The sequence below is a fragment of the Theropithecus gelada genome, chromosome 11 (assembly GCF_003255815.1).
Source record: "Theropithecus gelada isolate Dixy chromosome 11, Tgel_1.0, whole genome shotgun sequence".
In the NCBI taxonomy this organism is placed as follows: Eukaryota; Metazoa; Chordata; class Mammalia; order Primates; family Cercopithecidae; genus Theropithecus; species Theropithecus gelada.
Window position 1 is genome coordinate 54,531,222 of NC_037679.1, and position 24,873 is coordinate 54,556,094.

At 37.1% G+C, this 24,873-nt stretch overlaps 1 protein-coding gene across 6 annotated transcripts in view; it reads left to right on the forward strand.

The window, feature by feature from the left end:
* VEZT (vezatin, adherens junctions transmembrane protein) overlaps positions 1 to 24,873 on the forward strand; it is an 80,562-nt gene that overhangs the window by 37,580 nt on the left and 18,109 nt on the right. For 4 of the 6 annotated variants that reach the window (XM_025401334.1, XM_025401333.1, XM_025401331.1 and 1 more), the window contains 5 exons: positions 5,015 to 5,190; positions 8,458 to 8,733; positions 11,813 to 11,962; positions 16,680 to 16,827; positions 23,956 to 24,287. In XM_025401334.1, the coding sequence (XP_025257119.1) occupies positions 5,015 to 5,190; positions 8,458 to 8,733; positions 11,813 to 11,962; positions 16,680 to 16,827; positions 23,956 to 24,287 (1,082 nt within the window). The remainder of the gene's footprint in view (positions 1 to 5,014; positions 5,191 to 8,457; positions 8,734 to 11,812; positions 11,963 to 16,679; positions 16,828 to 23,955; positions 24,288 to 24,873) is intronic. The other 2 variants (XM_025401332.1, XM_025401336.1) reach the window with 1 other exon arrangement.

Consider the following 24,873-nt stretch of genomic DNA (forward strand, 5'->3'; position numbering starts at 1 on the left):
TAGAGCCAGAATTTGAATCCAGGTCTCTTGGATCCAAAGCCATGCTCTTTCTGCTATAGCATACGACCTCTCTAGCTCAAGTATTATTATTTTTTGACTGACTAAAATTACTTTTTTAGCAATCCAAATTGTCAAGTTCTTTGTTCAGGGTTTCATCTTTGTTGAAGGTGTGTTGAGAAGGTCAATGAAGTGTCTTATCGTCTACATAGAATGTCATTTTTATCCAGGTGGAGCCATCTCATTCTTCAGTGATACTAGGACTGTGGTAAGGTATATGGATCCATATACATTTTTCTGTGATTTAGTCATAGTCTGCCTAGGCCTGGTCTTTTCATTCCTGATTCTGTGTCACTGGCCACATGTTTCATGTGATGTTTCACTATAAAGTGCCAGCTTCTGTATGCATCCCTTTTGTGCCTACATTATGGAGAACTATAAGAATACATACCTAAGGAATAGTTTACTAGTAATGGAATAAGAAATTGCCAGGTTGGCTTTTGGCGTGAGATTGCTTGACTTTTTCCCCTTGATTGTGACATATTTAAAATATTGTTAGCTTTATAATGAGGACTTCAGTAAGAATGTGGTGAACCATATATCAAACTAAGCCCATGTCCTCTTGATCAGGGTTATATGCCACTTTTAGAGAATAAGATTTTTAATATTAGGTGCATTTAGATATATTTTATTTATCTTCAGTAAAGAGAGTATCTCAATGGAATGCTGATCTTTCTTGAAGATATTGAAGCAGGCCCTCATTTCTTTTATAAGAATACTGGCAATTACTCTGTGATATCTGAACATTTTACTATTGTTCATTTTTATAGTATTTTTCTTAAGAATTAAAAAAATCCTTGATGGTAGTAGTAATAGCACTTTTTAAGTGCTTTTTAGCCTATAAAGTGCCTTCACACATGTTATCTCATTTGATCCTTATATCAAAAGCCCCATGATATTCCACAGTGATTAAGATCTTTAAAGAATACTGACACATGAATAAGTTTCCTTCTCCATCCCTAAGGAAAAAGAAATCAAAATCTGTTAATTTTTTTATCTGTGCCTTCTCATAACCTTTCATTTCATCCAGGCAGAAAGGAATTCCTAAGTACTTTCTCATGCCACTTCCCTATTTAGATTCTAGAAAGATCTTCGTCAATCAAATCAAGTCCAAATTTGTCACGTCAGTACTAAAGAGTCTGCATAATTTGGCCCTAACCTACCTTTCCAGCTTTGTCCACCAGTATTTGTATCAATGAACCCAGTCTTCATTTTCCTTTATTCCATACTTACTCTGTATGTCTGTGTTTGTGCTTTTATACTGTGATGGAATTCTTTCTGGTTTTTTGTTTTTTTTTTTCTTGATCCAATGGAATCTTTCAGTAAGCACTCCTAGCTTTTTCTCAAAGTTTTCCCAAAACTTCAGCCTGTTGTATCTCTTATTTTCTGCATCAACCTGGTAATAATTATGTTGTGTTCTATAAGTTTTTATATTGTAATATATCCAACATGTGCTTTTCTTTATTGTTTTAATTATTGCATAGATAGTGACAACAGTAATGGCTAACATACAGTGCTTACTATGAGCTAAACACTCCTCTTGGTATTTTATAGATATTGACTTATTTAATCCTCGTAACAACCCTATGAAGTAGCTACTGTTATTATCCCAATTTTGCCAAAGAGGAAACTGGCACAGAGAGCCTATTAACATGCTTAAGTTGTGGAGCAAGAATATAAAGCTAGACACTAAGTCTTGGCACTCAGACTTGTTGAAAATGTGCCAGAGTTTACGTAGTACACATCCCAGGAGCATAGAGCCTCCAGCCGTGCCGGTGATACCTGCTAATACTTAAATCGATCAGAATTAGCACCTTTTCAGTTTCTTCATTTGTTTGAGACCTGGATCTGGGCTTCCCAGTCCAAATAGGACTGTCATGACATGTTTCTTAATTTGCGGGTGTCAATTTTTCTGGTACTTTGATTGTTACATTGTAACACGGTTAACATGTTTTCTGCAGTTCTTATTTTTTGTAATCAAAGAGTAATATATAATTTTACATTTTATCCTTAAGAAAGATACTTAATTCATTAATCTGATTCAATTTAAACAGCTATAGTAATCAGAATATAGTTCAAGTTTTTCCTCTATATGAGGCAAGTCTAATCACTAAGATAACACTGTTTTGGTTATTTGGAGTGTCTTGGTGCCTTTCAAGTTCATTTGTATGCATAGATGATTGTAGGTTGTTGGTTGATCACTTTTTTTTTTTTTTTGTGGAGACTGAGTCTCATTCTACTGTTCAGGCTGCAGTACAGTGGCACCATCCTGGCTCACTACAACCTCTGCCTCCCAGGCTCAAGCAATTCTTGTGCCTCAACCTTATAAGTAGCTGAGACTACAGGTGCACACCACCAAACCTGGCTAATATGCTGGTCTTGAACTCCTGGCCTCAAGTAATCTGCCCGCCTTAACCTCCCAAAGTGCTGGGATTATAGGGGTGAGCCACCGTGCCCAGTCGGTTTGTCACATTCTTAAATCAGATATTCCTAAAGCTGTTAATACTTCCTCTAAGCATGTTGGTTTTGGGGAGGTGTTATCCCAGTTTTACACGTAAGTCTGATGCCAGGGAATGGTGTTAAAGAAAGTGAATAACTGATTACGCCGAGTGTCTGTAAAGAGAGAGCACTCCCGTTGAATATTACTGGCTTTTCCGGTCTCTGTCAGCCTTGGCCTTCAACTAGTTAGGCTTCTTCAAAGTTACCTTATATATATGTACATAGAAGTCTCATAAAAGGTATGGTTTAAAGTTTTTGTAGCAAAAGTTTGATTTTTAATACTTGCATTGAATATGGCTGTGTCTAATTGGGGAACCAAATAGTAAGATCAATTTCAGAGATTACTCGAAAAGCTACCATGCCCCATCTCCTGCGCTCCTTTTTTCTCCCCTCTGAACAATAGTATAAAGGGAATTGTGTTGCTCTGTCTTTGTGAAAGTGGGGTGGGATGTCAAATTAAGTGGTTCCTAATGTTAGAATCGGAATTGTAGGAAGAGAAAAGAGGCAATTGTTCAAATATGAAACATAAAAGTGCTGCAGAGGTACATACAGAGTGTGTCAGTAGATGGTAAAAAAAAAAGCCACATCAGGCTAAAAGAAAGATCAACATTCCTTTGAGAAGATGCTCTCTTTTTGGACTGAAGATAAATAAAATATATCTAAATGCACCTAATATTAAAAATCTTATTCTCTAAAAGTGGCATATAACCCTGATCAAGAGGTCATGGGCTCAGTTTGATATATGGTTCACCACATTCTTACTGAAGTCCTCATTATGATCAGCTAGGGCTGGAATGTGTGGTGTGGGAATGATTAAATTAACTAAGAGCAAACCTGTTGCCTTCACACCCTAGAGCTAGTGGGTTTTACTTTAATTGCTAATGGCCTTGTCCATCGTTCTCTTTATTTTTATCATATAGTAGGATCACTCTAGTCCTAAATTTGTTTGTTTGGTTTTGGTTATTTATTTATTTATTTATTTATTTATTTATTTTTGAGACAGAATCTTGCTCTGTCACCCAGGTTGTAGTGCAGTGGCACAATCTCGGCTTACTGCAACCTCCGCCTCCTGGGTTCAGGAGATTGTCCTGCCTCAGCTTCCCGAGTAGCCGGGATTACAGGCATGTGCCACCATGCCCAGCTAATTTTTGTATGTTAGTAGAGATGGGATTTCACCATATTGACCAGGCTGGTCTCGAATTCCTGACCTCAGGTGATCTGCCTGCCTTGGCCTCCCAAAGTGCTGGGACTACAGGCGTGAGCCACTGCACTTGGCCTCTATTTGTTTAAATTTAATGCAAAATACAACTTTAAATTTTCTTTTGAGGCAGACTATGTGCAGGGAAACACAACTACCAAATGCGTAGGATTTGAAATCAAAATTCTGGAAAGTTACTTAATTTCTTTGGGCTTTGGTGTTCTTCCCTATATAATGGAGAGGAGGATGATAAGGTACATCACAGGGTTACCGTGAGAATTCACCTGTCAGCCCTAAGAGTGCTACCTCATTTCTCACCTCTCTACCATGTGCGCTCTGTGCACAATCTATTAATAATATCATCTAGTACCGACAACTCACAGTTCCCCAAATTAGAAAGGCTTTTATCCTGTACCGTCCCACTTCTCCAACTCCTTTGGTTAATTCTTGTTCATCCTTTAAAACTTAGCTCAGGCTTCACCTCTTTTACTTTCTCTGACTTCATTACAGGCTTGGTCCCTCTATGCCATTTTCATAGTACTCTAGGTGTATTTCATCACGCTCCTTTGCATGTTATATTGCAACTGTTTACTTTTCAGGTCTCTTCATTAAACTATGAACTCTTTAAGAATATATCTTGTTCATTTTGTGTCTTCTGTGTCAAGCCTGGTGCCTGGCTTATGGAAGGTATTCTTTGATAGATGAATAGAAAGAAGAGAGGGAGAAATAAATGAGCTGGTATATGTGAAGGCGTTTTGTAAACTATAAAATGCTATGCAAATGTTAGTGTGATTTTACATTGCATTCCTTAATAGTGTATTTTTAAATATCTGAATATCCATTTTTAGGAGGCCTTGATCCTGCTAATAAAATTCTTAAATATTGACTGTATTGTTACAGCTTCAGGGACAGCATCTTTAATGTTATAGGATTATATTTTCCATGTTGTGCCCTAGCAATTTAATCAATTAGGCTTAACTAGACAGGTTTGTTAATCTGTAATTACTTTTCATCTTGTTATTAAAAATTTATATTTTACATCTGATGGCTCAATAATGTCTACCTCAATCTTTATTGTTTCACATTTACAGTGAAAATAAAACTCATCTATCATACTGAAGGTAGATTGGACTGTTGTTTCTTCTTGAAGTATCTTCTGAAAATAAACACCACTAAATTTTATTAGTACATTAGGAGTTTAGCGTTTAATGCAATATTATATATGTGTTAATACCTCTCTTCTGGTATTTTAATGGCAAGGATATTGGATTCCGACTCGACTCATTACATACCATCCTGCAACAGGAAGTCCTGTTACAAGAGGATGTGGAGCTGATTGAGCTACTTGATCCCAGTATCCTGTCTGCAGGGCAATCTCAACAACAGGAAAATGGACACCTTCCAACACTTTGCTCCCTGGCAACCCCTAATATTTGGTACTGTCCAGAAAACACCTATTCTTTGACTGCTTACATATAGAGTATTAGCAGAGGAAACCCATCCTCATGCTCTCCATTGTAAAGGCATAAACATTCTATACATTTAGCAGTACAATTAAAGTAACAATATGGGGGGGGAAGTACCTTTCTAAAATAAATACCATTTAAAGTGAAGCTAGGGAAAAAAATCCAATTTGGTTATTATATACTTCCAACTCACTAAAATTAGTTCTGTGTCCAGCAACCTAGCAAATGGGTATAACAAGTGCCAAAAAGTTACTCTGCCAGGTGTAGTGGCTTATGCCTGTAATCCCAACACTTTGGGAGGCTGAAGTGGTAGGATTGCTTAAGGCCAAGAGTTTGAGACCAGCTTGGGCAACATAGCAAAACCCCATCTCTACAAAACATAAAAAAATGTGTTCGCGTATGGTGGCATATGTCTGTAGACCTAGCTCCTTAAGATACTGATGTGGAAGGATTGCTTGAGCCCAGCAGTTGCAGAGTGCAGTGAGTCATGATCACACCACTGCACTCCAGCCTGAGCAACAAAGCGAGACCCTGTCTCTAAGGGGAATAAAAAAGAATTTCTTTTACTCATACACCTATGCACATATGTGCATGCAAGCCTATCCTTCTTTATGTTTCTTTATAATTAATAGGTTTTATCATAACTATATTGTAGAGACACCAAGAATAGGATGGGACATGGAGGTAGGCAGTTGATTCTGGCTGTGTTGGCTGAGAAAAGATAACAGGGAACATGATTTGATGATTCAGACCATCCTAAAACTTTTCAACCTCTTGAACTATTTGGGTCTAGAGCAGAAGTCCCAGGCAATAATCTGTTAAAAGAAAAAAAAAGAATGTGTAGCAAAAAGGGATTATATATAAAGAATTATTGATTTCTTCTTCCTATTAAAGTGCTTTATTAAATTTGGCATAGAAGGGAGGAATGAATCAAGAAGTACACTAAATCACTGCTCAAACTGTTCAAGTTATATAGGCAGTTACATTCATTGGCCTTAAAGTTCTGTATTTATGTCTTCCCTGTCACACTGACAAATGCTTCACTCTCCAGTCACTCAGATATGATCATGAAGAAGTGAAGCATCTTATCCTTCAAAAATATGAGAATTTAAGGAGCTGATAGAAGGAACTATAGGTTTTTAAGAATTTGCTACTTTACTAAGTTTCCTTTACCCACAAATATAACCAGGCAACTATGAGACCTATAAATGATTTTAGAGTTTACTATTAATATATAAAAATATATGATGAGATTTTGCTTTATGGTATTACCAGTATTATCTAAAAAGTAAAGGATTCTAAAGGAAATTAGAGCAAATATTTATTTATTTACTTATTTTTTGAGACATGGTCTCACTCTGTTGCTTAGGCTGGAGCACAGTGGTGTGATGTTGGCTCACTGCAGCCTTGGCCTCCTAGACTCAAGTGATCCTCCCACCCTAGCCTCCTAAGTACCTGGTACTATAGGAGCATGCCACCACAGCTGGCTAATTTTTGTAGTTTTTGCAGAGACAGGGTTTTGCCATGTTGCCCAGGCTGGTCTTGAACTCCTGTACTCAAGTGATCTGCCTGCCTTAGCCTCCCAAAGTGCTGGGATTACAGGTGCGAGCCCTGCACCTGGCCAGGGCAAATATTAATAAGAAATTGTGTGTGATTTTCTTTGCAATATGATTATAACTCTTTTCAAATATTGCTGATGTTTTTCAGATATTCTCAGACACATCCCCCTTATACTCCCCTCTTTCTTTTCTTTTTTTTTTTTTTTTTTGTGAGACAAGGTCCTGCTTTGTCACCCAGGCTGGAGTGCAGTGGCGTGATCTCGGCTTGCTGCAGCCTGCTCAAGTGATCCTTCCACCTCAGCCTCCTGTATAGCTGGGACTACGGGTACATGCCACCACACCCAGCTAATTTTTTAATTTTTTGTAGAGAAGGGGTCCCACTGTGTTGCCCAGGCTGATCTCGAACTCCTGGGCTCAAGTGGTCCTCCCACCTGTGCCTCTCAAAGTGCTGAGATTACAGGCATGAGCCACTGTGCCTGGCCGCCTCTTTCTTATATATACACATTTTCACCAAAGTATTCATTGCTTTAAAGATGTATTTTAGTCTGTTAGACTTGTAATTGATATGAATTTAAAAATGTGTGCATATTTTTATTTCAATTAAAGCGATATAAAAGTACAAACCTTGTCCATATCATGGTCTGTGTGTAAGTATGTATATTCCAAATTAATGATGATTATTTAAAATTAGAGGACTTTATTCAAACAATTACTCATCAAGTGTGTATCATTTCTAATTGGAAAAATGTGTACATATTCTTGATATAGTATGTGTCTCTATGCAAATAAAGTTTGATTTTAGGAAAAGGGATTTATAATATCTCTGAAATAGTATTTTTACTTTTAAATCTATAAAATTGTGTTTTAAAATCTCTAATTTGCTTTTTAGGTTAAGGATTCCATATCTTATATTTTTTAAAAAGTGGTTTCAGAAGATGCCTATTGTTATATTTATTATCATTTTTATTAATGTCATAAAGAGAAATGTAGCAATTTCTTTGGGGTCACAGAAGAGGGGTTGGCTCAAATTAAAAGTAACTGTTTCAAACTTTTGGTAAAATCTTCACAGAAGACTTGGTGTCAGAGGAAGGTTTGAACGAATAGGATTGTGGTATTAAATATAAGATGACACCAGGCAAAAAGGAAAGAGAAGGAAGAGATTTTCTGGTTTACAATGCTTGGAGTTGAGGGCTGGGATGCTGATCTGACTCAAGACATGACCTGGGCCAACTTCTGAAGGATTTTGTAGACTGAGCTAATGAAGTTTGATTTTATCCTGCAGGCAACAGGTGGTATTTCTAGCTCCAGATTCTGTATATGTAGGAAGTGTAGAGGCCTTTTGTTGGTTCTGCCCAGCATTCAGTCACCACCTACAGATAATTTTGAGTTTCTTTTGTGAAATCAGCTTTATGTGATTCCAGAAGACACCTGTTTTCTTACCTAAACTTATCAGCTCGGATGTTAATACCTAAGCACTATTATCTAGTTGCGAGGTATTTTGAAAATCTTTCACATCACCTTCTTAAATGTCATATTTTTTTAAGTTATGCGTTACAAAGAAACTAGCATTTTATTTGTTTAGTAAACCTAAATTTAAATTTTGTTTTTACTGATTAAAGTAACTCATCTTTCTTTCTCTAATCTGATGCATATCATTTTCTTCCTTTCTTGTTCCCAGGGATCTCTCAATGCTATTTGCCTTCATTAGCTTGCTCATTATGCTTCCTACTTGGTGGATTGTGTCTTCCTGGCTGGTATGGGGAGTTATTCTATTTGTGTATCTGGTCATAAGAGCTTTGAGATTATGGAGGACAGCCAAACTACAAGTGACCCTAAAAAAATACAGTATTCATTTGGAAGATATGGCCACAAACAGCCGAGCTTTTACTAACCTTGTGAGAAAAGCTTTACGTCTCATTCAAGAAACCGAAGTGATTTCCAGAGGATTTACACTGTGAGTTCATTTTTTATTTTGTTGCTTAAATGATTATTTTCTACTCCGTAAAGGAGAATATTTATTACCTATTTTCATTTCTATGTTGCATTTATAGGAAAAAAGTGCTTTTCTCTTTAGTACTTACTAAAGTCAATTAATTGCTAAGTGAAGGAATAAATACATTATGTGCTAGATTTACTATCTAGTATGATTCTGTTATCTGCTTTGAGGAACTAAAGTACTTTGGAGATCCTGATTATTTCTGTATATTACCATGTGATTATATGAGATAATATATAGAGAGTGTCTAATACTGAACCTAACATGCAGTAGTTACCCAGTAAATGCTTGCTCCCATTACTCCGTTTCAAATGCCTTCTTTATGATAGACATATCTGCTATAAATGCATTTTGAAAACTCTTGATTTGTGCTAATAACTGTTTAGATAAATATTAGCAGATATTACAGCACCGAAATTCTCAGAGTATCATGCAAATAATGATGTTTTCCATTCTCACAAGAAATTAAATATTCACCAATCTAGCTGTAAGTATATTAAGCTATAGGATATACTGGCTGCTTAGTCTATTATTAGAGGGAAGGTTACATTTATTGAGCACCAAGTATATTCCATATACTGTGCTAGTCACTTTTGCATACAACTGAAGGCATAGAATGATAAATGGTAAATATTCATATCCATTCTATCTGATTCTAAACCCAGCTTGCAGTACACTGGACACCTGCCAAACACTACCAGATGACAGTTGTGTGCTAGTATATTTAATAATTTATATAACCTATATAACTTTTACAATCTATAGGTGGGAGAAAGTAAGCATATGGTGAGGAACATTCATGGCTCTTAATTAGTTGTATCTAGAAAATCATGAAAAGAGGGAGTGAAGAACCTCTGGTAGCCATCGCATCCTTCACTCTGTTCTGCTCTAGAACACTACACAGTCTTCACTGTTTCTAGAAAATCATGGAACAGAGAAATGGAAGAATCCCAGTAGTTATCTTGTTCTTTACTTTCTTGTGTTCTACACACAATCCCAAGACATAAGATGGATTTTATAATTTCTCTTTCTTCTCAAAGTATAAAAGGCAGCCAGGCGTGGTGTCTCACACCTGTAATCCCAGCACTTTGGGAGGTCGAGGCATGAGGATCACTTGAGCCCAGGAGTTCAAGACTACCCTAGGCAATCTAGCGAGACCCCATCTCTACAAATAATAAAAAATTAGCCAGATGTGGTGGCACACACCTGTAATCCCAGCTACTCGGGAGGCTGAGGCGTGAGGATCACTTCAACCCCAGGAGGTTGAGGCTGTAGTGAGCCAAGATTATGCTACTGCATTCCAGCTTGGGCAACAGAACTGGAGACAACAGATTCTGTCTAGGCTGGGCAACAGACTTAGTCTCAAAAAAAAAAAAAAAAAAGTATAAAAGTCCTTAGCATCTACTGATTTTTGTCCTTCCATTAGTTGAAGTCTGCTTCTTATTGACTTAAAGGATAGCACTTTTTTAAGTTGTTTGAGTGTCAAATTTTTAAAAAGTTTTTAAAAATCACGCTTAAAATACATAATAGTTCCTTTGTATTTTATTGAGAGGAATGACTGGTTAAACAAAGTGGCTTTGTGTTCAACTAATGGTTAGGCGTATATAGAGGATTCTGTGCCTTGTGTCATTTTCCAACTTTATCTGTCCCCATGGAATTTGCATGAAGAGGTAAAGTGGGCCAGTTAGACTTGATTTACCTCCAGATTATGACTTCTACCCGTTCAGATGACAGACGGGGAGAAGAAGTATTGGAAGAAATTGTGCTTCCTTTGTCTGTATAATGGGTTGAAAAATGAGGAATAATAAATCTTGAATCATAATTTTTTAGACATTTTCAAAATTAGACAGTTTTTAAAACTGATTTAGTATAATGGAGCACAAGCAGTAGTGCCATATATTGAAATCATGAATGCTGTTTTGTTTCTGCCTCAAATTGTCCTCTCTCACAAATAATTGAAACCTTTTTTGCCTTCATTCCCTTATCTTAACATAAGCCTGTCAGTCATCATCCTCTGCTTTTTATAGATTTTTTAAAATTTGCTTTTTATAGATTTGTAATACCTGAATACATTTTAGTATGGCTTAACATTTTTAAAGTTTTGAATTAGGTGTCTTGTTTTATAGCTTTGTGGTTATAGAATAAGGAATTTACAAATGCCAGTATTTTGTTTTACTGTTGGGAAAGATTACTGGTTAGGTGAAAAAATTTATCTGATAACCAGGTATTTACTCATGCATACTATAAGTTATGAAATGTAATATATTATATGTCATTGTTACAAATTAGGTACTTCCCATTAATCTTATGGGAAGTGCCATGAAATGTGCTTCCTCTTGAACAGCTTTGAGAGTAGCTGTGCTACTATGTAGTAACCCTTACTTTGCCTTTCTACTTGCATTCCCCTGTTGGCCACTGGTCCTGTTATCTTTCCACGTTCCCTACTTCATTTTGAGTAGGTAAGTGCCAGTGGCAGCAGGTGGGTAAGTAATTTTACCCTACTTTTATGAATGTACAGAAAGTATTTCTATATAGTATTTTTTCTGTACAAGTGACCAAAATATGATCAGTGAACATATGTAATGAACATATGTAAATGTATATTAATAATTTGAAAGTGTTTATAATTAAGGTCTTCATACTTCCTGTGGATATAGGTTTTGAAAACTGAATATAAAGTAGCTTTTCTCCAATATATTTTAGCAAGCATAGTGTCTATGTAAAAAAGATGTGAATTCTTAATAAATATTTCTACATTTCTGTTATATCTCAGCCAAAATCCATTGTTTCCCCACATCAGAGGAAGCCTTTACTCTTTGAGATTTTAATTTTTTGTCTTTTTTTTTAAGTGGCTGTCTATATATATGCATATATATATTCACAGAAATGACTATTTTATGAGACCTGAGTTGACATAATCATTTTCTAGTAAAGATAATGATAGAGGAATTTGTTTTCTACATTTAATAGAATTGTGGATTTAGGAAACAAAAACTTTAGGACACCTGTACAGTTGTATCACATTTTACTTTTCAAGTTTGCTTGACAGGGTCAGTGCTGCTTGCCCATTTAATAAAGCTGGACAGCATCCAAGTCAGCATCTCATCGGTCTTCGGAAAGCTGTCTACCGAACTCTAAGAGCCAACTTCCAAGCAGCAAGGCTAGCTACCCTATATATGCTGAAAAAATATCCTTTTCTGTTTACATATGAAACTAAGCAATGTTTCTGGAGTCCTGAATACAGGTATTATAGTTGTATCTTCTGAATGTTTACTGTAAACTGAGATTGCCTATTTTGAAACTAATTTCCATCATTACTTCTATGTTAAAACTGGAAATGCATTCCTGGGGGAATGACAATAACAGACAGGAAGAAAGTTCTGTTCTTGTGTGGCTGCTTTTTAAACAAGGAAAAAACTTGGAAGTCTCTTCCTTTACTCATCCAAAGAATGAAGTCAGAAGAGCCTGGCTTTGCTAGATCTGATATTTTAAACAAATTTCTCAACATGGCAGATTTGCATCATGGCATGTTAATAAACTGGCAACTGGAAATCCTTCCCTTTTCAAAAAAGCAGGTTCTAGGAGAAGAATGGCTAAGTTCAAACACTGACTGTATCAGTTACTCCCTAAGTGACCTTAAACAAGTTTCTTAACCTCTCTGTACCTTGCTTTAGTCATGTTTAAAATGGCAATAATAACATCATCTTCCTTATTGGATTTTTGTTAGGATCAAATGAGTTAATGCATGTAAAGTGATCAGACATCATCTACCATATAGTAAGCACCCAAAGACTGTATGACAGTAAAGTCTGTCACTTAAATTTATTAAAATAGGAAATTAGTTCTAATAGCCAGAAAAAAAAGGCATATAAGAGCTTTATTTTAGTAAAGACATATAGATAAGTTAAATCCTGACTAAATAGAAGGCAAAAAGACAACTTTGCCACTTCAGGATGCTGCGTATTATAGCACTGATAAATATAATACTCAAAGTTTACAGGGAGCTTTATGTTCTATCATGTCCTTATACAAACCTTTATAGCTAGATTTTCTTGTCTCCATTTTATGAGAAAACTAAAATAGAGGTTAAGTTACTTGTGCAGTATCATAGAACTAATAACAGATGAAGTTGTGTCTTGACTGTAGAACTTATGACTTGAAACCATTTTTCTCTTTCTCTCTCTCTATATTTGGAAATTTCATATTTATCTCTAGATATATATCCATATAAGATATATATCTTATATGGACAAAACTGATATATCTAGATATATATATCTTATAGGTCAAAACTTATAGGTCTAGATATATATATCTAGATATATATATCTAGAGATATATATATATAAATGAAATGGAGAAAAAGCATTTTAATTTTTATCAAGAACTTGTCCATTTTATTCCCCCATTGCCTAAATGCTGGCCTGCTATAGGTCAACCATTCTTCCAAGTGCTAGGAAAACTGAGTAAAAATATGTACTACCTACTTCTAAAGACTTTTGAATGTGATCAATAGAGAAATCAGTATTCATAATTTGATATAAGTGCCATGGGTGCCTTCCAACATAGCAGGGCAACATACTCAGTTTATGGGGTCAGAGAAGGCTTTCAGGGAGGTGACATCTAAGTTGAGCTTCCGAGAATGAATAGAAGTTGGCCATGAGGATAAGAGTCTGCATTCCAGGTAGAAGGAAGCAAAAACACATGGAAAGAAATAGAGAGATGACAGTGTGGCATGTGAACTGTTGGTCATTCAGTCAGTATTTTTTGAGCACAGACTGCCGCACAATATGCTCATCACTAGACGTACAGTGGTAAACATAATAGACATGATCCCTGCCTTATGGAGCTTGTAGTTCAGTGTGGGTTAGGGAGTGATAGGGTTAGCCTATCAAAGACTACACATTATATGAGTTCTTTGTGCCAGTCATTTTTCTAGAAACTGGGGACCTAGCAGTGAATAAGATAGACAAGATCCTTATTCTCGTGGAGCTTACCTTCTAGTAGATGAAATAATCAATAAAAGATGGACTTGGTGTGGTGGCTCATGCCAGTAACCCCAGCACTTTCGGAGGCTGAGGTAGGAGGATTGCTTGAACCCAGGAATTTGAGACCAGCCTGAGCAATATAGTGAGACCCTGTCTCTAAAAAAAAAAATTTAAAAAAAAAATTGTTTTTAATTAGCTGCATGGTGGCACACACCTGCAGTCCCAGCTATTTGGGAGGCTGAGACAGCAGGATTCCTTGAGCCCAAAAGGTCAAGGCTACAGTGAGCTGTGTTTGTGCCACTGCACTCCAGCCTGGGCAACAGAGTGAGAGCCTGTCTAAAATAAACTAAAATAAAATAATAAATGGACAGATGCGATTCTTCAGATAAAACAGTTATTATGAAGAAAAAGAAACAGGGGAATAGGGTAGAGAATGATTGGTGGAGTGCTGCTTTTTATTAGATGGTAAGAGAAGGCCTTTTTGAGGAGCTGGCATTTAAACTGAGGTTTGCATAATGGAAAGATCTGGAGGAAGAGTATGCCAGTTAGATAGACCAGTGAGTAGAAAGATCTTGTGGCAGGAATGAATTTAGCATGATTGGAGTATAGAAAGAAGACCATCATGAGTTGAGCACAGGAAGTTGGAGGTTAGAGTATGAAATGAAACTCAGAGGTAGCCAGGGGCCAGATCATATTCTCCATATAAGAAACCTTAATAAATTTAACTAAAAAAGAATCCACCAATCATTTTAAGAAGACCAGTAAGATATGTAAACCCTTGTTTGCCTGATCAAAGTAAAGAGCAGAAATATACAAGATTAGTAATGAGAACACAGTGGTAACCATGGATATAGAAGACATTAAAATAACGGAAGAGGGGATGTTATGTATGCAGCTCCACAGCAACAACTTTAAACATGTAGGGGAAAATGGTTCTTTTCATTTCTTTTGAGATAGTGTCTCACTCTGTCACCCAGACTAGAGTGTGGTGGCATGATCACGGCTCACTGTAGTCTCATTCTCATGCGATCCTCCTGCCTTAGCCTTCCGAGTAGCTGGGACCAAGGCACATGCTACCAAACCTGGTTAGTTTTTTTGCATTTTTTAGAGACAGGGTTTCACCATTTTGCCCAGGTTGGTCTCGAACACCTGGACTCAAGGGATCCCACATTGCTGGGATTATAGGCATGAGCCACTGAGCCCAGCCTCATTTCTTATCAAAATAAAAATCTGCAAAATTGACCTAGGAAGAATTTTAAAACTTGAAGAGATTGGACATGGGATAAAGAATACTCAATTTTAAAAAGAAAACACCTGGTTTATATGTAGACAATGGAAAATATGAAACTATTTTTAAAAAACAATGATAGAGTTCTTAGTGCTCTACTGTGGATCTCCAAGTTATATTAAGTGAAAAAAAATCAGAAAGTACATGGATCGGTATTTATCGTATCCTTCAATTTGTGCATAAAAGGGACTGTGTGTTTCTACAGGGATAAATATGTATGTATGTGTTTGTGTACATGCATGCGTATATACCTACATATCTCCAGATACACATTTATATTTGAATTTGCTTTTATGTATGTATACATAAAAAATCTTGGAAGGTACTGGTAAAAGGAATTGCCTTTGCATTTGAATAGTGGAACTACATGGCTAAGGCATAGAGGTGGAAAGTAGTTTTTGCTGTATCCCTTAATACCTCATGAATTTTGAATCCTGTGAATATATTACCTATTCAAAAGCAAAGTGAATTTAAAATTTTTTAACTACCAGATCCAGATAGTTTTATAGTTTAAAAAAAATTTCAGACTATAGGAAAGGTTAGAAAGTTTCCCTATATCATTTTATTTATGAAAATATCTCAATACCAAAACATGTTGTATTACAAAGAATAAAAACCAGTTTTATTACAAAGAATGTAGGCCAGTCTCATAAATGGAGATACAAAATGTTTAAATGGAATATTTATAAATTTAATATTGGATTGTATCAAAAGATTATTATAATATAACCAAATAGGAATATGCTAGAAATACAAAAATGGTTCACGATCAATTATTATATGGATGTAATTATTTAGAGAAACAAAGGGAAAATCATTATTGATTTTGATGTGTCTGTAAGGATGAGGGCAGAGGAAACCTAACAGTAATCTTTGTCAAACAAGCTAGATAGGACAGGCCTGGTGCCACTTATATCAGTCTGTGTATTTCAGATAACGTTCAACTAATAATGTCCTGCAGTATGCAGACTGAGAGGAAAAGGGTATTTACTGTAGCATAGTGAGGACCCTGAACCATGACACAATAAAGTGCTCAATACAGCTTCAAATGGTAGGTGTCAAAAATAACGGGGCCGGGCGCAGTGACTCACACCTGTAATCCCAGCACTTTGGGAGGCTGAGGCGGGGAGATCACTTGAGGCCAGGAGTTCGAGACCAGCCTGGACAACATGGCAAAACACCGTCCCTAGAAAAAAATGCAAAAATCAGCTGGGTGTGGTGGCGCATGCCTGTAATCCCAGCTACTTGAGAGGCTGAGGTAGGAGAATTGCTTGAACCTGAAAGGCTAAGGTGGCAGTGAGCCAAGCTGGTGCCACTGCACTCCAGTCTGGGTGACAAAGCAAGACTCCGTCTCAAAAAAATGAATAAATAACATCACTGTAACCCTTTTGAAGAGTTGAACTTTTAATTTTTTAGACATTAAAAATTGTATCCACAAGTATCCAAGATATCTGAGGTATTATGTTAATATATTAGATATTTAAAATTAATTTTTGTTTAAAAACTGCTGTAAATCTCCTCACCCAAAAGTTCAGAATAAAGATTAGTAAATGTGATGTAGGACAATTTCACTGTATCTTTTATGCTTTCATGAAAAGGCTTTGTTGATTGCCTTAACCTAATTTAACCTACCCTCTGAACTCTGAGAGTGACAATGTAACCAACTACATCTGTGTGGTGCCTTTTAAGGAGCTGGGCCTTGGACTTAGTGAAGAGCAGATTTCAGAAGAGGAAGCACATAACTTTACAGATGGCTTCAGCCTGCCTGCATTGAAGGTAATCCATCTGTGGAAGGGAAGGGCTGAAGAAAAGATAGATGCACTTGGATTGTGTCTATGCTTTCTGAATGTAAATGGTGCGCCTGTTCCCCTCATTGTTTGCTGCACGCCATCATCATAAATGCACTGGTGATGTTTGTAACACTGTCTTTAAGTGCTGAGAGCATAATCTTTATTATGGATTGGAAGAGGAGATCCTTAGATTTTGATCTCCAAATACTTAAAATGCTTAAAGAAATGCCTTAAATTAGAGTTTGGAGATAAGTGAATTTACTTTAATTGGAGGCCAATATGAGTGATTTTATAACTAGCCATTTGTTTCAACAAACATGGCTAATGTGTTATCTCCAAAATTCTTAAGATTTTTTTTCATACATTAAAAGCCACATGAAAGGTTACATTTGGCTGAACTGACAGTTCACAAAAAAAGAAACACAGGCTAGTCCCAGTGAGGTTGTATTTTACAACGAATTGATCACAACCAGTTACAGATTTCTTTGTTCCTTCCTCACTCCCGCTACTTCATTTGACTAGCCTAAAAAGGAAAAACAAGAAAAGAAGAAATACAAATGGCCAATAAATATGATACAAATTTTTCATTTTAGTAATGAAAGAACACAAATAAAAATAATAAGCTGACCATTTTGCCAAGGATATTGAAAGTTGGTAATTTCATTATCATTGAAAATTCAGGGAGACCTCACACAGACCAGTGGTGAAAGTATAAACTGGTTCACTTTAGCATTGAATACCAATCTTCATACAGGTATAAGAAGCAAAATTGCTTTATTCTAGCAATTTTAATTTGCCCTTACAGATTTATCTCAGAAAGTAACCAAAGATATACCCAAAGTATGTTCATGACATTACCATAGCAGCCAACATTGGAAACAAATTTTTTTGTTTTTGTTTTGAGTCAGAGTCTCACTGTCACCCAGGCTGGAGTACAGTATGACTTAGTCACAGCTCACTGCAGCCTCAACCTCCCCAGGTTCAGTGATCCTCTTACCTCAGCCTCCCGAGTAGCTGGAACTACAGGTACACACCACCACACCTAACTAATTTTTGTATTTTTTGTAGAGACAGGGATTCGCCATGTTGCCCAGGCTGGTCTCAAACTCCTGAGCTCAAACGATTTGCCCACATCAGCCTCCCAAAGTGCTGGGATAACAGGCATGAGCCACCTCACCCAACCTCCAGTAGTATTTTTAAGACATTGATCCAAATGTCTTAAGTTCCTATTAAGTGTTTAGTAAACTCTCTTTAGATGTTTCTTTGTTTTTAGTTTTTAAAATTTCCCTTGATACCATGAAAATTAGTGCAAGTATTGTTAGCATTTATCAGATCCATTTTGTTTTGAGACTGTATTGACTTCCGTATCTTTTACATTTTCTAAATCAACATAAATGTTTTAATTATCTTGTTTGTTTTCTTTCTCTCCTGCTTAAAATTTGCTTTGACCTATTCTTACTCCCATTTTAACCCATCTCAATAAATGGTACCTCAAAACTTAAACTAGAAACCTGGACACCATCTTTCTTGTCCCTCTTTTTGCCCACTCACATCCAGTCTGTTAGCAGATTCTTACTTATACCTTGAAAATGTATTTTAAACCCATCCACTTTTTTCTATATCCAACCCCGCAGCCCCACCATCCTAGTCCCAGCCACCATTTCTTACTTACGCTGCTGCAGTACTTTCCTCAGTTCTCTAAAGTTATTTGTTTCAGAATGCAACTTGACATGTAAAGAGCCTTTTAAATGATTTATCCTTTGAATTTGTAATTCCTCTTCTACAAACTGCAGGAAATTATTCTAAACATAGTCAAGCTTTATATACCAAGTTGCTTATTCACTTTGTGTTTATAATAGTGCACAATGGAACACTGCCTGAAAGTTCAAAAATAGAGGAGTGGCTGCGTGAGTCATGCCAGAGCCACATGGTGAACCATTGTGTAGCAGCTACAGCTTGCTCGTGAAAATTCTGTAAAAACTTGGAGAAACATCTGTTGGCAGTGAAACAATCAGGATACATAAGTGTATATGCAATATGGCCACAACCCTGTTTAAAAAAAAAAATGAGGAGAAAATACCAAGATATATATAGCTACTCTTTGGGGTGGTGGGACTATAGGTAATTTCACCCTCTTTCAAATTTAATATCCTAACCATGCTTTGTTCTTTAAGGAAAATAAATATTTTTTCAAAGGACAATTTAAGAGATTCTTAATGTGGAAAATTGAGCAGACCTAGGTTTATATTTTAGCCCTGACTGACTAGCCATTTGCCTTTGAATAAGTTATTCTTTAAACTTACGTCACCTGTGAAAAGGAGTTGCCATCCCTGCCTTATAAGGTGTTAGATTAAATGAGAAGACATATTAAATACCTCAAACAGGGCTTGTCATATAACGGGTACCCCCAAATGGTAATAGCTGTTATTCTTTTTTTTTTTTTTTTTTTTTGAGACGGAGTCTTGCTCTGTTGCCCAGGCTGGAGTGCAGTGGCGCAATCTCGGCTCACTGCAAGCTCCGCCTCCCGGGTTCACGCCATTCTCCTGCCTCAGCCTCCCGAGTAGCTGGGACTACAGGCGCCCGCCGCTGCGCCCGGCTAATTTTTTCTATTTTTAGTAGAGACGGGGTTTCACCATGGTCTCAATCTCCTGACCTTGTGATCCACCCGCCTCGGCCTCCCAAAGTGCTGGGATTACAGGCGTGAGCCACCGCGCCCGGCCCAATAGCTGTTATTCTTTAAGAAGGACTTGGAGAAAGAGTTATAGTATTTCATTTCCTTTTAAATTACTTTTTGTTAACTCATCAAGATGCCTTGGAGATTTTTTTCTTTATGCTGTTGATGTACTGTTTTTAAAAGTGTATTAAATCCTGAATCGTACTCTAGCTTAAGTACAGGCAGCAAAGAGAAGTTGTGGACCCTGTGGAGTCAGATTTTCCAGGTTTCACTCTAGCTCCATTATTTGACTACTGTGTGGTCCCGAGCAAATCATTGTTTCTGTGTTTATTAAAATGGGATAATTGCAATGCTTGCCTCCAAAGGATTAGATGTTTGTCAGTTCAATGCCTGGTGTAGGGTAAGCAATTAATAAATGTTAGCTGATTTTTAAAATTCTATCTGATATGACCTGCTCTGAAATGTGAGACTTGTTCTCTGTTGCTGTATCCCCATCTTGCCTTCCAACAATGATTATAGCTGGATTCTTTTTGCTCACTCAGTGTTTTACAAATCAAAGTATAATAGTATTTTTGGGCCGGGCGCGGTGGCTCAAGCCTGTAATCCCAGCACTTTGGGAGGCCGAGACGGGCGGATCACGAGGTCAGGAGATCGAGACCATCCTGGCTAACACGGTGAAACCCCGTCTCTATTAAGAAATACAAAAAACTAGCCGGGCGAGGTGGCGGGCGCCTGTAGTCCCAGCTACTCGGGAGGCTGAGGCCGGAGAATGGCGTCAACCCGGGAGGCGGAGCTTGCAGTGAGCTGAGATCCGGCCACTGCACTCCAGCCTGGGTGACAGAGTGAGACTCCGCCTCAAAAAAAAAAAAAAAAAAAAATAGTATTTTTGTATTTCTTTTATTTTTACCTATAACTAACCTGTAACCAAACTCAATAATTGTGTTACAGTTACCGCATTTATCAGGCTCTGCAAGGAGCCTTATCTTGAGGAGCTCTATAGACTTTGCAAACTGTTGAAAACCCCTGTAATGTTCAAAAACTGTGTATTGTCCCCTTCTGTAGTTGCCACTGTATCGTTATTCAGATAAGAAATTTAAAAATAGATTTTGTAAGTTAAATTTTTAAAAGTGCGTTGCCCCCTCTAAAGAAAATACATTTTGGATTTATTTTTTATTGTTAACATATCTTCCCTCAGGAAAGTTTTGTGATAGCAAGTATTGCACCTTTGGAAAGAAAAGCAACCTCTGAATTGTAGAATTGTAGCCTGAGGAGACATAAATGAAATACAGGTTAAATATTTCTTATCCAAAATGCTTGAGACTAGAAGTGTTTTGGATTTTGGATTTTTTCAGATTTTGGAATATTTGAATTACTCATTGAGGTTGAGCATCCCTAATCCGAAAATTTGAAATTTGAAATGTTCCAGTGAGCATTTCCTTTAACTGCCATGTTGGTGTTCAAAAAGTTTCAAATTTTGGAGCATTTGGGATTTCATTTCAAATTTTTGGATTAGGGATACTCAATCAGTCCCTAGAACGGAGTCCTTATCCCTCTCTTTTCCTTTAAGTTTTTAACCAGTTTTTAAAATTTATAAAGTCATATGTTTCCTGCTCTAGAAAAATAAATGCACACATTGTGAAATGCTTTAAATCAAATTTTCTGTTTACCTATTGGCTATGGTTATCTCCTTATCCAAGGAAAAAAGAAATACATATTTCTGAGTTTTGGTTTAAATGGATAATGTGACAGTGGTTGGATAATAAATTAGTCTTTAGAGACAAAGTCTTGCTCAGTCGTGCAGTTGGTGCGCAGTGGTGCAATCGTGGCTCACTGTAACCCTGAACTCCTGGGCTCAAGCTATCCTCCCACCTTAGCCTCCCAAGTAACTGGGACATCAGTTACATGCCACCATGCCTGGCTAATTTTTAAGAAAATATTTTGTAGAGACAGGGGTCTCACTATGTTTCCCAGGCTGGTCTCCCAACTACTGGCCTCAAGCAGTCCTCCCACCTTAGCCTCCCAAAGTGCTGGGATTACAGGTGGGAGCCACTGCTCCTGGCCTTTAGTCTTTTTAAAAGCCGCAGTAAGCTGTTCCAACTTGATTCTTGCAGTTATCTTGACCCAGCATGCTGGAATCATCCTTGTTAGCTCTTATTCTCTCAGTACCAATCAGTCAAGAGACTGTGTTGGTTCTACTTTCACAATGGATCCAGAGTCCATCTGCTGCTCACCTTCTACCGCTGACCACTGTGGTCTCATTAATGCTAACCTGGAGTATTGCAGTAACTTCCTTACTGGTTTCTCTGCTTGTACTCTCATTTTCCTGTAATCTCTCAACTCAGCAGCCAGTATGGGCCTGTTAATGCATAAATCAGATTATGTCACGCTTCTGCTCAGAACCCTTCAGTGGCTCCCCATTGTTTACCTGGCCCCAGCCATACTGAACTTCTTGTTCCATGATCTGCCCTGTGTGCTCCCACAACAGTACTTTGCACTTGACTTCCTGCTCCCTAGAACTCTCTTCCTTGATGATGATCTCATGGCTCACTTCCTTTAGGTGACACTTTTAGAGACCTCCCCAGCCACCCCTTTCTCCTCTCTCCTTCCTGCTGTCTCTCTCCACCTCTTTCATATGTGTACACACACATACACACACACACACACACACACTATTCCCCTTCTTTGCTGTATTTTTCCCATCAACCAAGAAACACTATCTTTTTCTTCCTGGACAATCATTATAGCAAAAGGGAAATAGTATCTTTTACTTGTAGATTATTATCTGTGCCCCTCTACTTGTAGCTCCATCGGAGTAGAGACTCTTCATTTTTGCTCTCTGCTGTTTATGTGCACCTAGAACAGTGCCTGGCACCTTGTGGGTGCTCAAGAAATCATTTCTGAATGAACAAATAAAATAATAAAAATCATTGTAATCATAAAATTTAATAGTTGAATAAGAAGACTTGCAAGTAAACTTGTAAGTCAAGAATCCCTAGATATCGCATCTGTAGCAACTAGGAAATCTGGCCTTGCTCACTTTAAAAAAATAAAATAAACAAGTTAATGGTAAAGTAGATTTACGTGAAATTACCTTAATTCATTATTGGCATAATTTTAAAATTCATTTAATAAAACCATCTAAATAATGTCTATTTTCATGGTTGTGAATAATTGGAATCTAAATTACCAAAAGTGGTTTCATCCTCTTTTTATTGCCTGCTACCTCTTGTTTCATACTACATTGTTTCCTCATGCATTTGTTTCGGAGATATTGTCCTCATCTTGAATATGACTGTATCTGGAGAAATGTTTTGCTGCAAGGATTCAGGATGTATCTCAGGAATGGGCCTATGAACATATTCAGACTGCTTTTAGAAAAAAAAGAAGAAGAAGAATGGGATTTATCCTGGCAACATACTGAGACCCCATCTCTAAAACTTAAATATTAGCTGAGTATGGTGGTACATGCCTGTGTTTCTAGCTACTCAGGAGGCTGAGGCAGGAGGATCACTTGAGCCCAGGAGTTAGAGATTTCTGTAAGCTATGATCATGCCATTGGGCACTGTAGCCTGGGCAACAGAGCAAGACTCTATGGCAAAAATTAATTAATTAATTAATTAAAATAATAGGTTTTGCAATTTCTCATGTCAGACATTCCTGGAGTATTTAATGGATTTTTTTTTTTTTTTTGGATGGAGTCTTGCTGTGTCACCCAGGCTGGAGTGCAGTGGCACCATCTTAGCTCACCGTAACGTCTGCCTCCCAAGATCAAATGATTTTCCTGCCTCAACCTCCCAAGTAGCTGAGATTGCAAACACACACCACCACCACTATGTCTGGCTGAATTTTATATTTTTAGTAGAGACGAGGTTTCACCATGTTGGCCAGGCTGGTCTCAAACTCCTGACCTCAAGTGATCTCCCCGCCTCCACCTCCGAAAATGCTGAGATTACTGACGTGAGCCACTGCGCCTAGCCCTGGACTGATTTTTATGTTAATTTCTTAGTTAATTCATAGGGCAAGGTAATAGTCTTATTTTGAAACCCAAGCTTTTGATCCATGTGACTCATTTCTTTGGAGAAATATATATATATCCACTAGTCCTACTGTCTTCTTTTCTGTGTGAAAATTTTTTTTAAATAATGAGTGAAGATTCACTTTTACTAAAGTATCTCATTCCATCAACACTTCCCATCTAGGACAGAACTGTAGTAAATTATATATTGATGTTACCTGCTGTATTGGAATAACAGGTTCCCACATACATAATTTGAAATCATATTCTTGGCTCATCTTAAGGTAGTTTAAGCTCAGTTATATTTATTATTTAGGATAAAGTGCAAAATTTAAACCAGAAGTTAAGATAAACAAATTTATAGTTTGCTTTGAACACTGACCAATATTTGTTATTGATCTAGTCCTTTTTTCTTTTTTCTTTAGGTTTTGTTCCAACTCTGGGTGGCACAGAGTTCAGAGTTCTTCAGACGGTTAGCCCTATTACTTTCTACAGCCAGTTCACCTCCTGGGCCCTTACTTACTCCAGCACTTCTGCCTCATCGTATCTTATCTGATGTGACTCAAGGTCTACCTCACGCTCATTCTGCCTGTTTGGAAGAGCTTAAGCGCAGCTATGAGTTCTATCGGTACTTTGAAACTCAGCACCAGTCAGTACCACAGTGTTTATCCAAAACTCAACAGAAGTCAAGAGAACTGAATAATGTTCACACAGCAGTACGTAGCTTGCAGCTCCATCTGAAAGCATTACTGAATGAGTAAGTTTAGAAATTATACCAAGAAAGGTCTCGGTGATTAGCAAGCTTCATTCGTGTACCATTGTGGTTGTTGGCTTGTGTCCTAGCTAGAAAAAAGAAGCAAAGTTGAGACATGAGCATGAAGGGTGATTTATAGCTACAAATATAGCAAAAATAATAATAATAATAATTTGCAAGTACTATAACTTGAGGGAGTTACAGTTTTTACTTTTCCTTAGTTCAGCAGAAAACTTGGAAAGGTAGGTAAAAGCAGGTGTTGTTCATTCTCTTTGAGAGCTGAAATGGAGATGGTTATAAAGAATGAGTTTCTTTTAACTCTCTTAAGGTAGTGCTCTTCAACTGGAACCTGCAGTCCAATAGAAATATCTACCAAGATTGGAACAGTGTGTTACAAGAGGCATTGTTATATGTAGTAGAAGAGTAACATATTGCTGTTTTACTAAATAAATTACAGCAGATGTAGAAATTTTCTTGTATCACAGGACAAGCTTTGTGGTACCAGTTGAAAAGCAAAATGTAGAGTCTAGAGTTTATATTTGTTCATTTCCTGCCTTGCATGAAATTGTTGGTACTCTACCTTAATTTC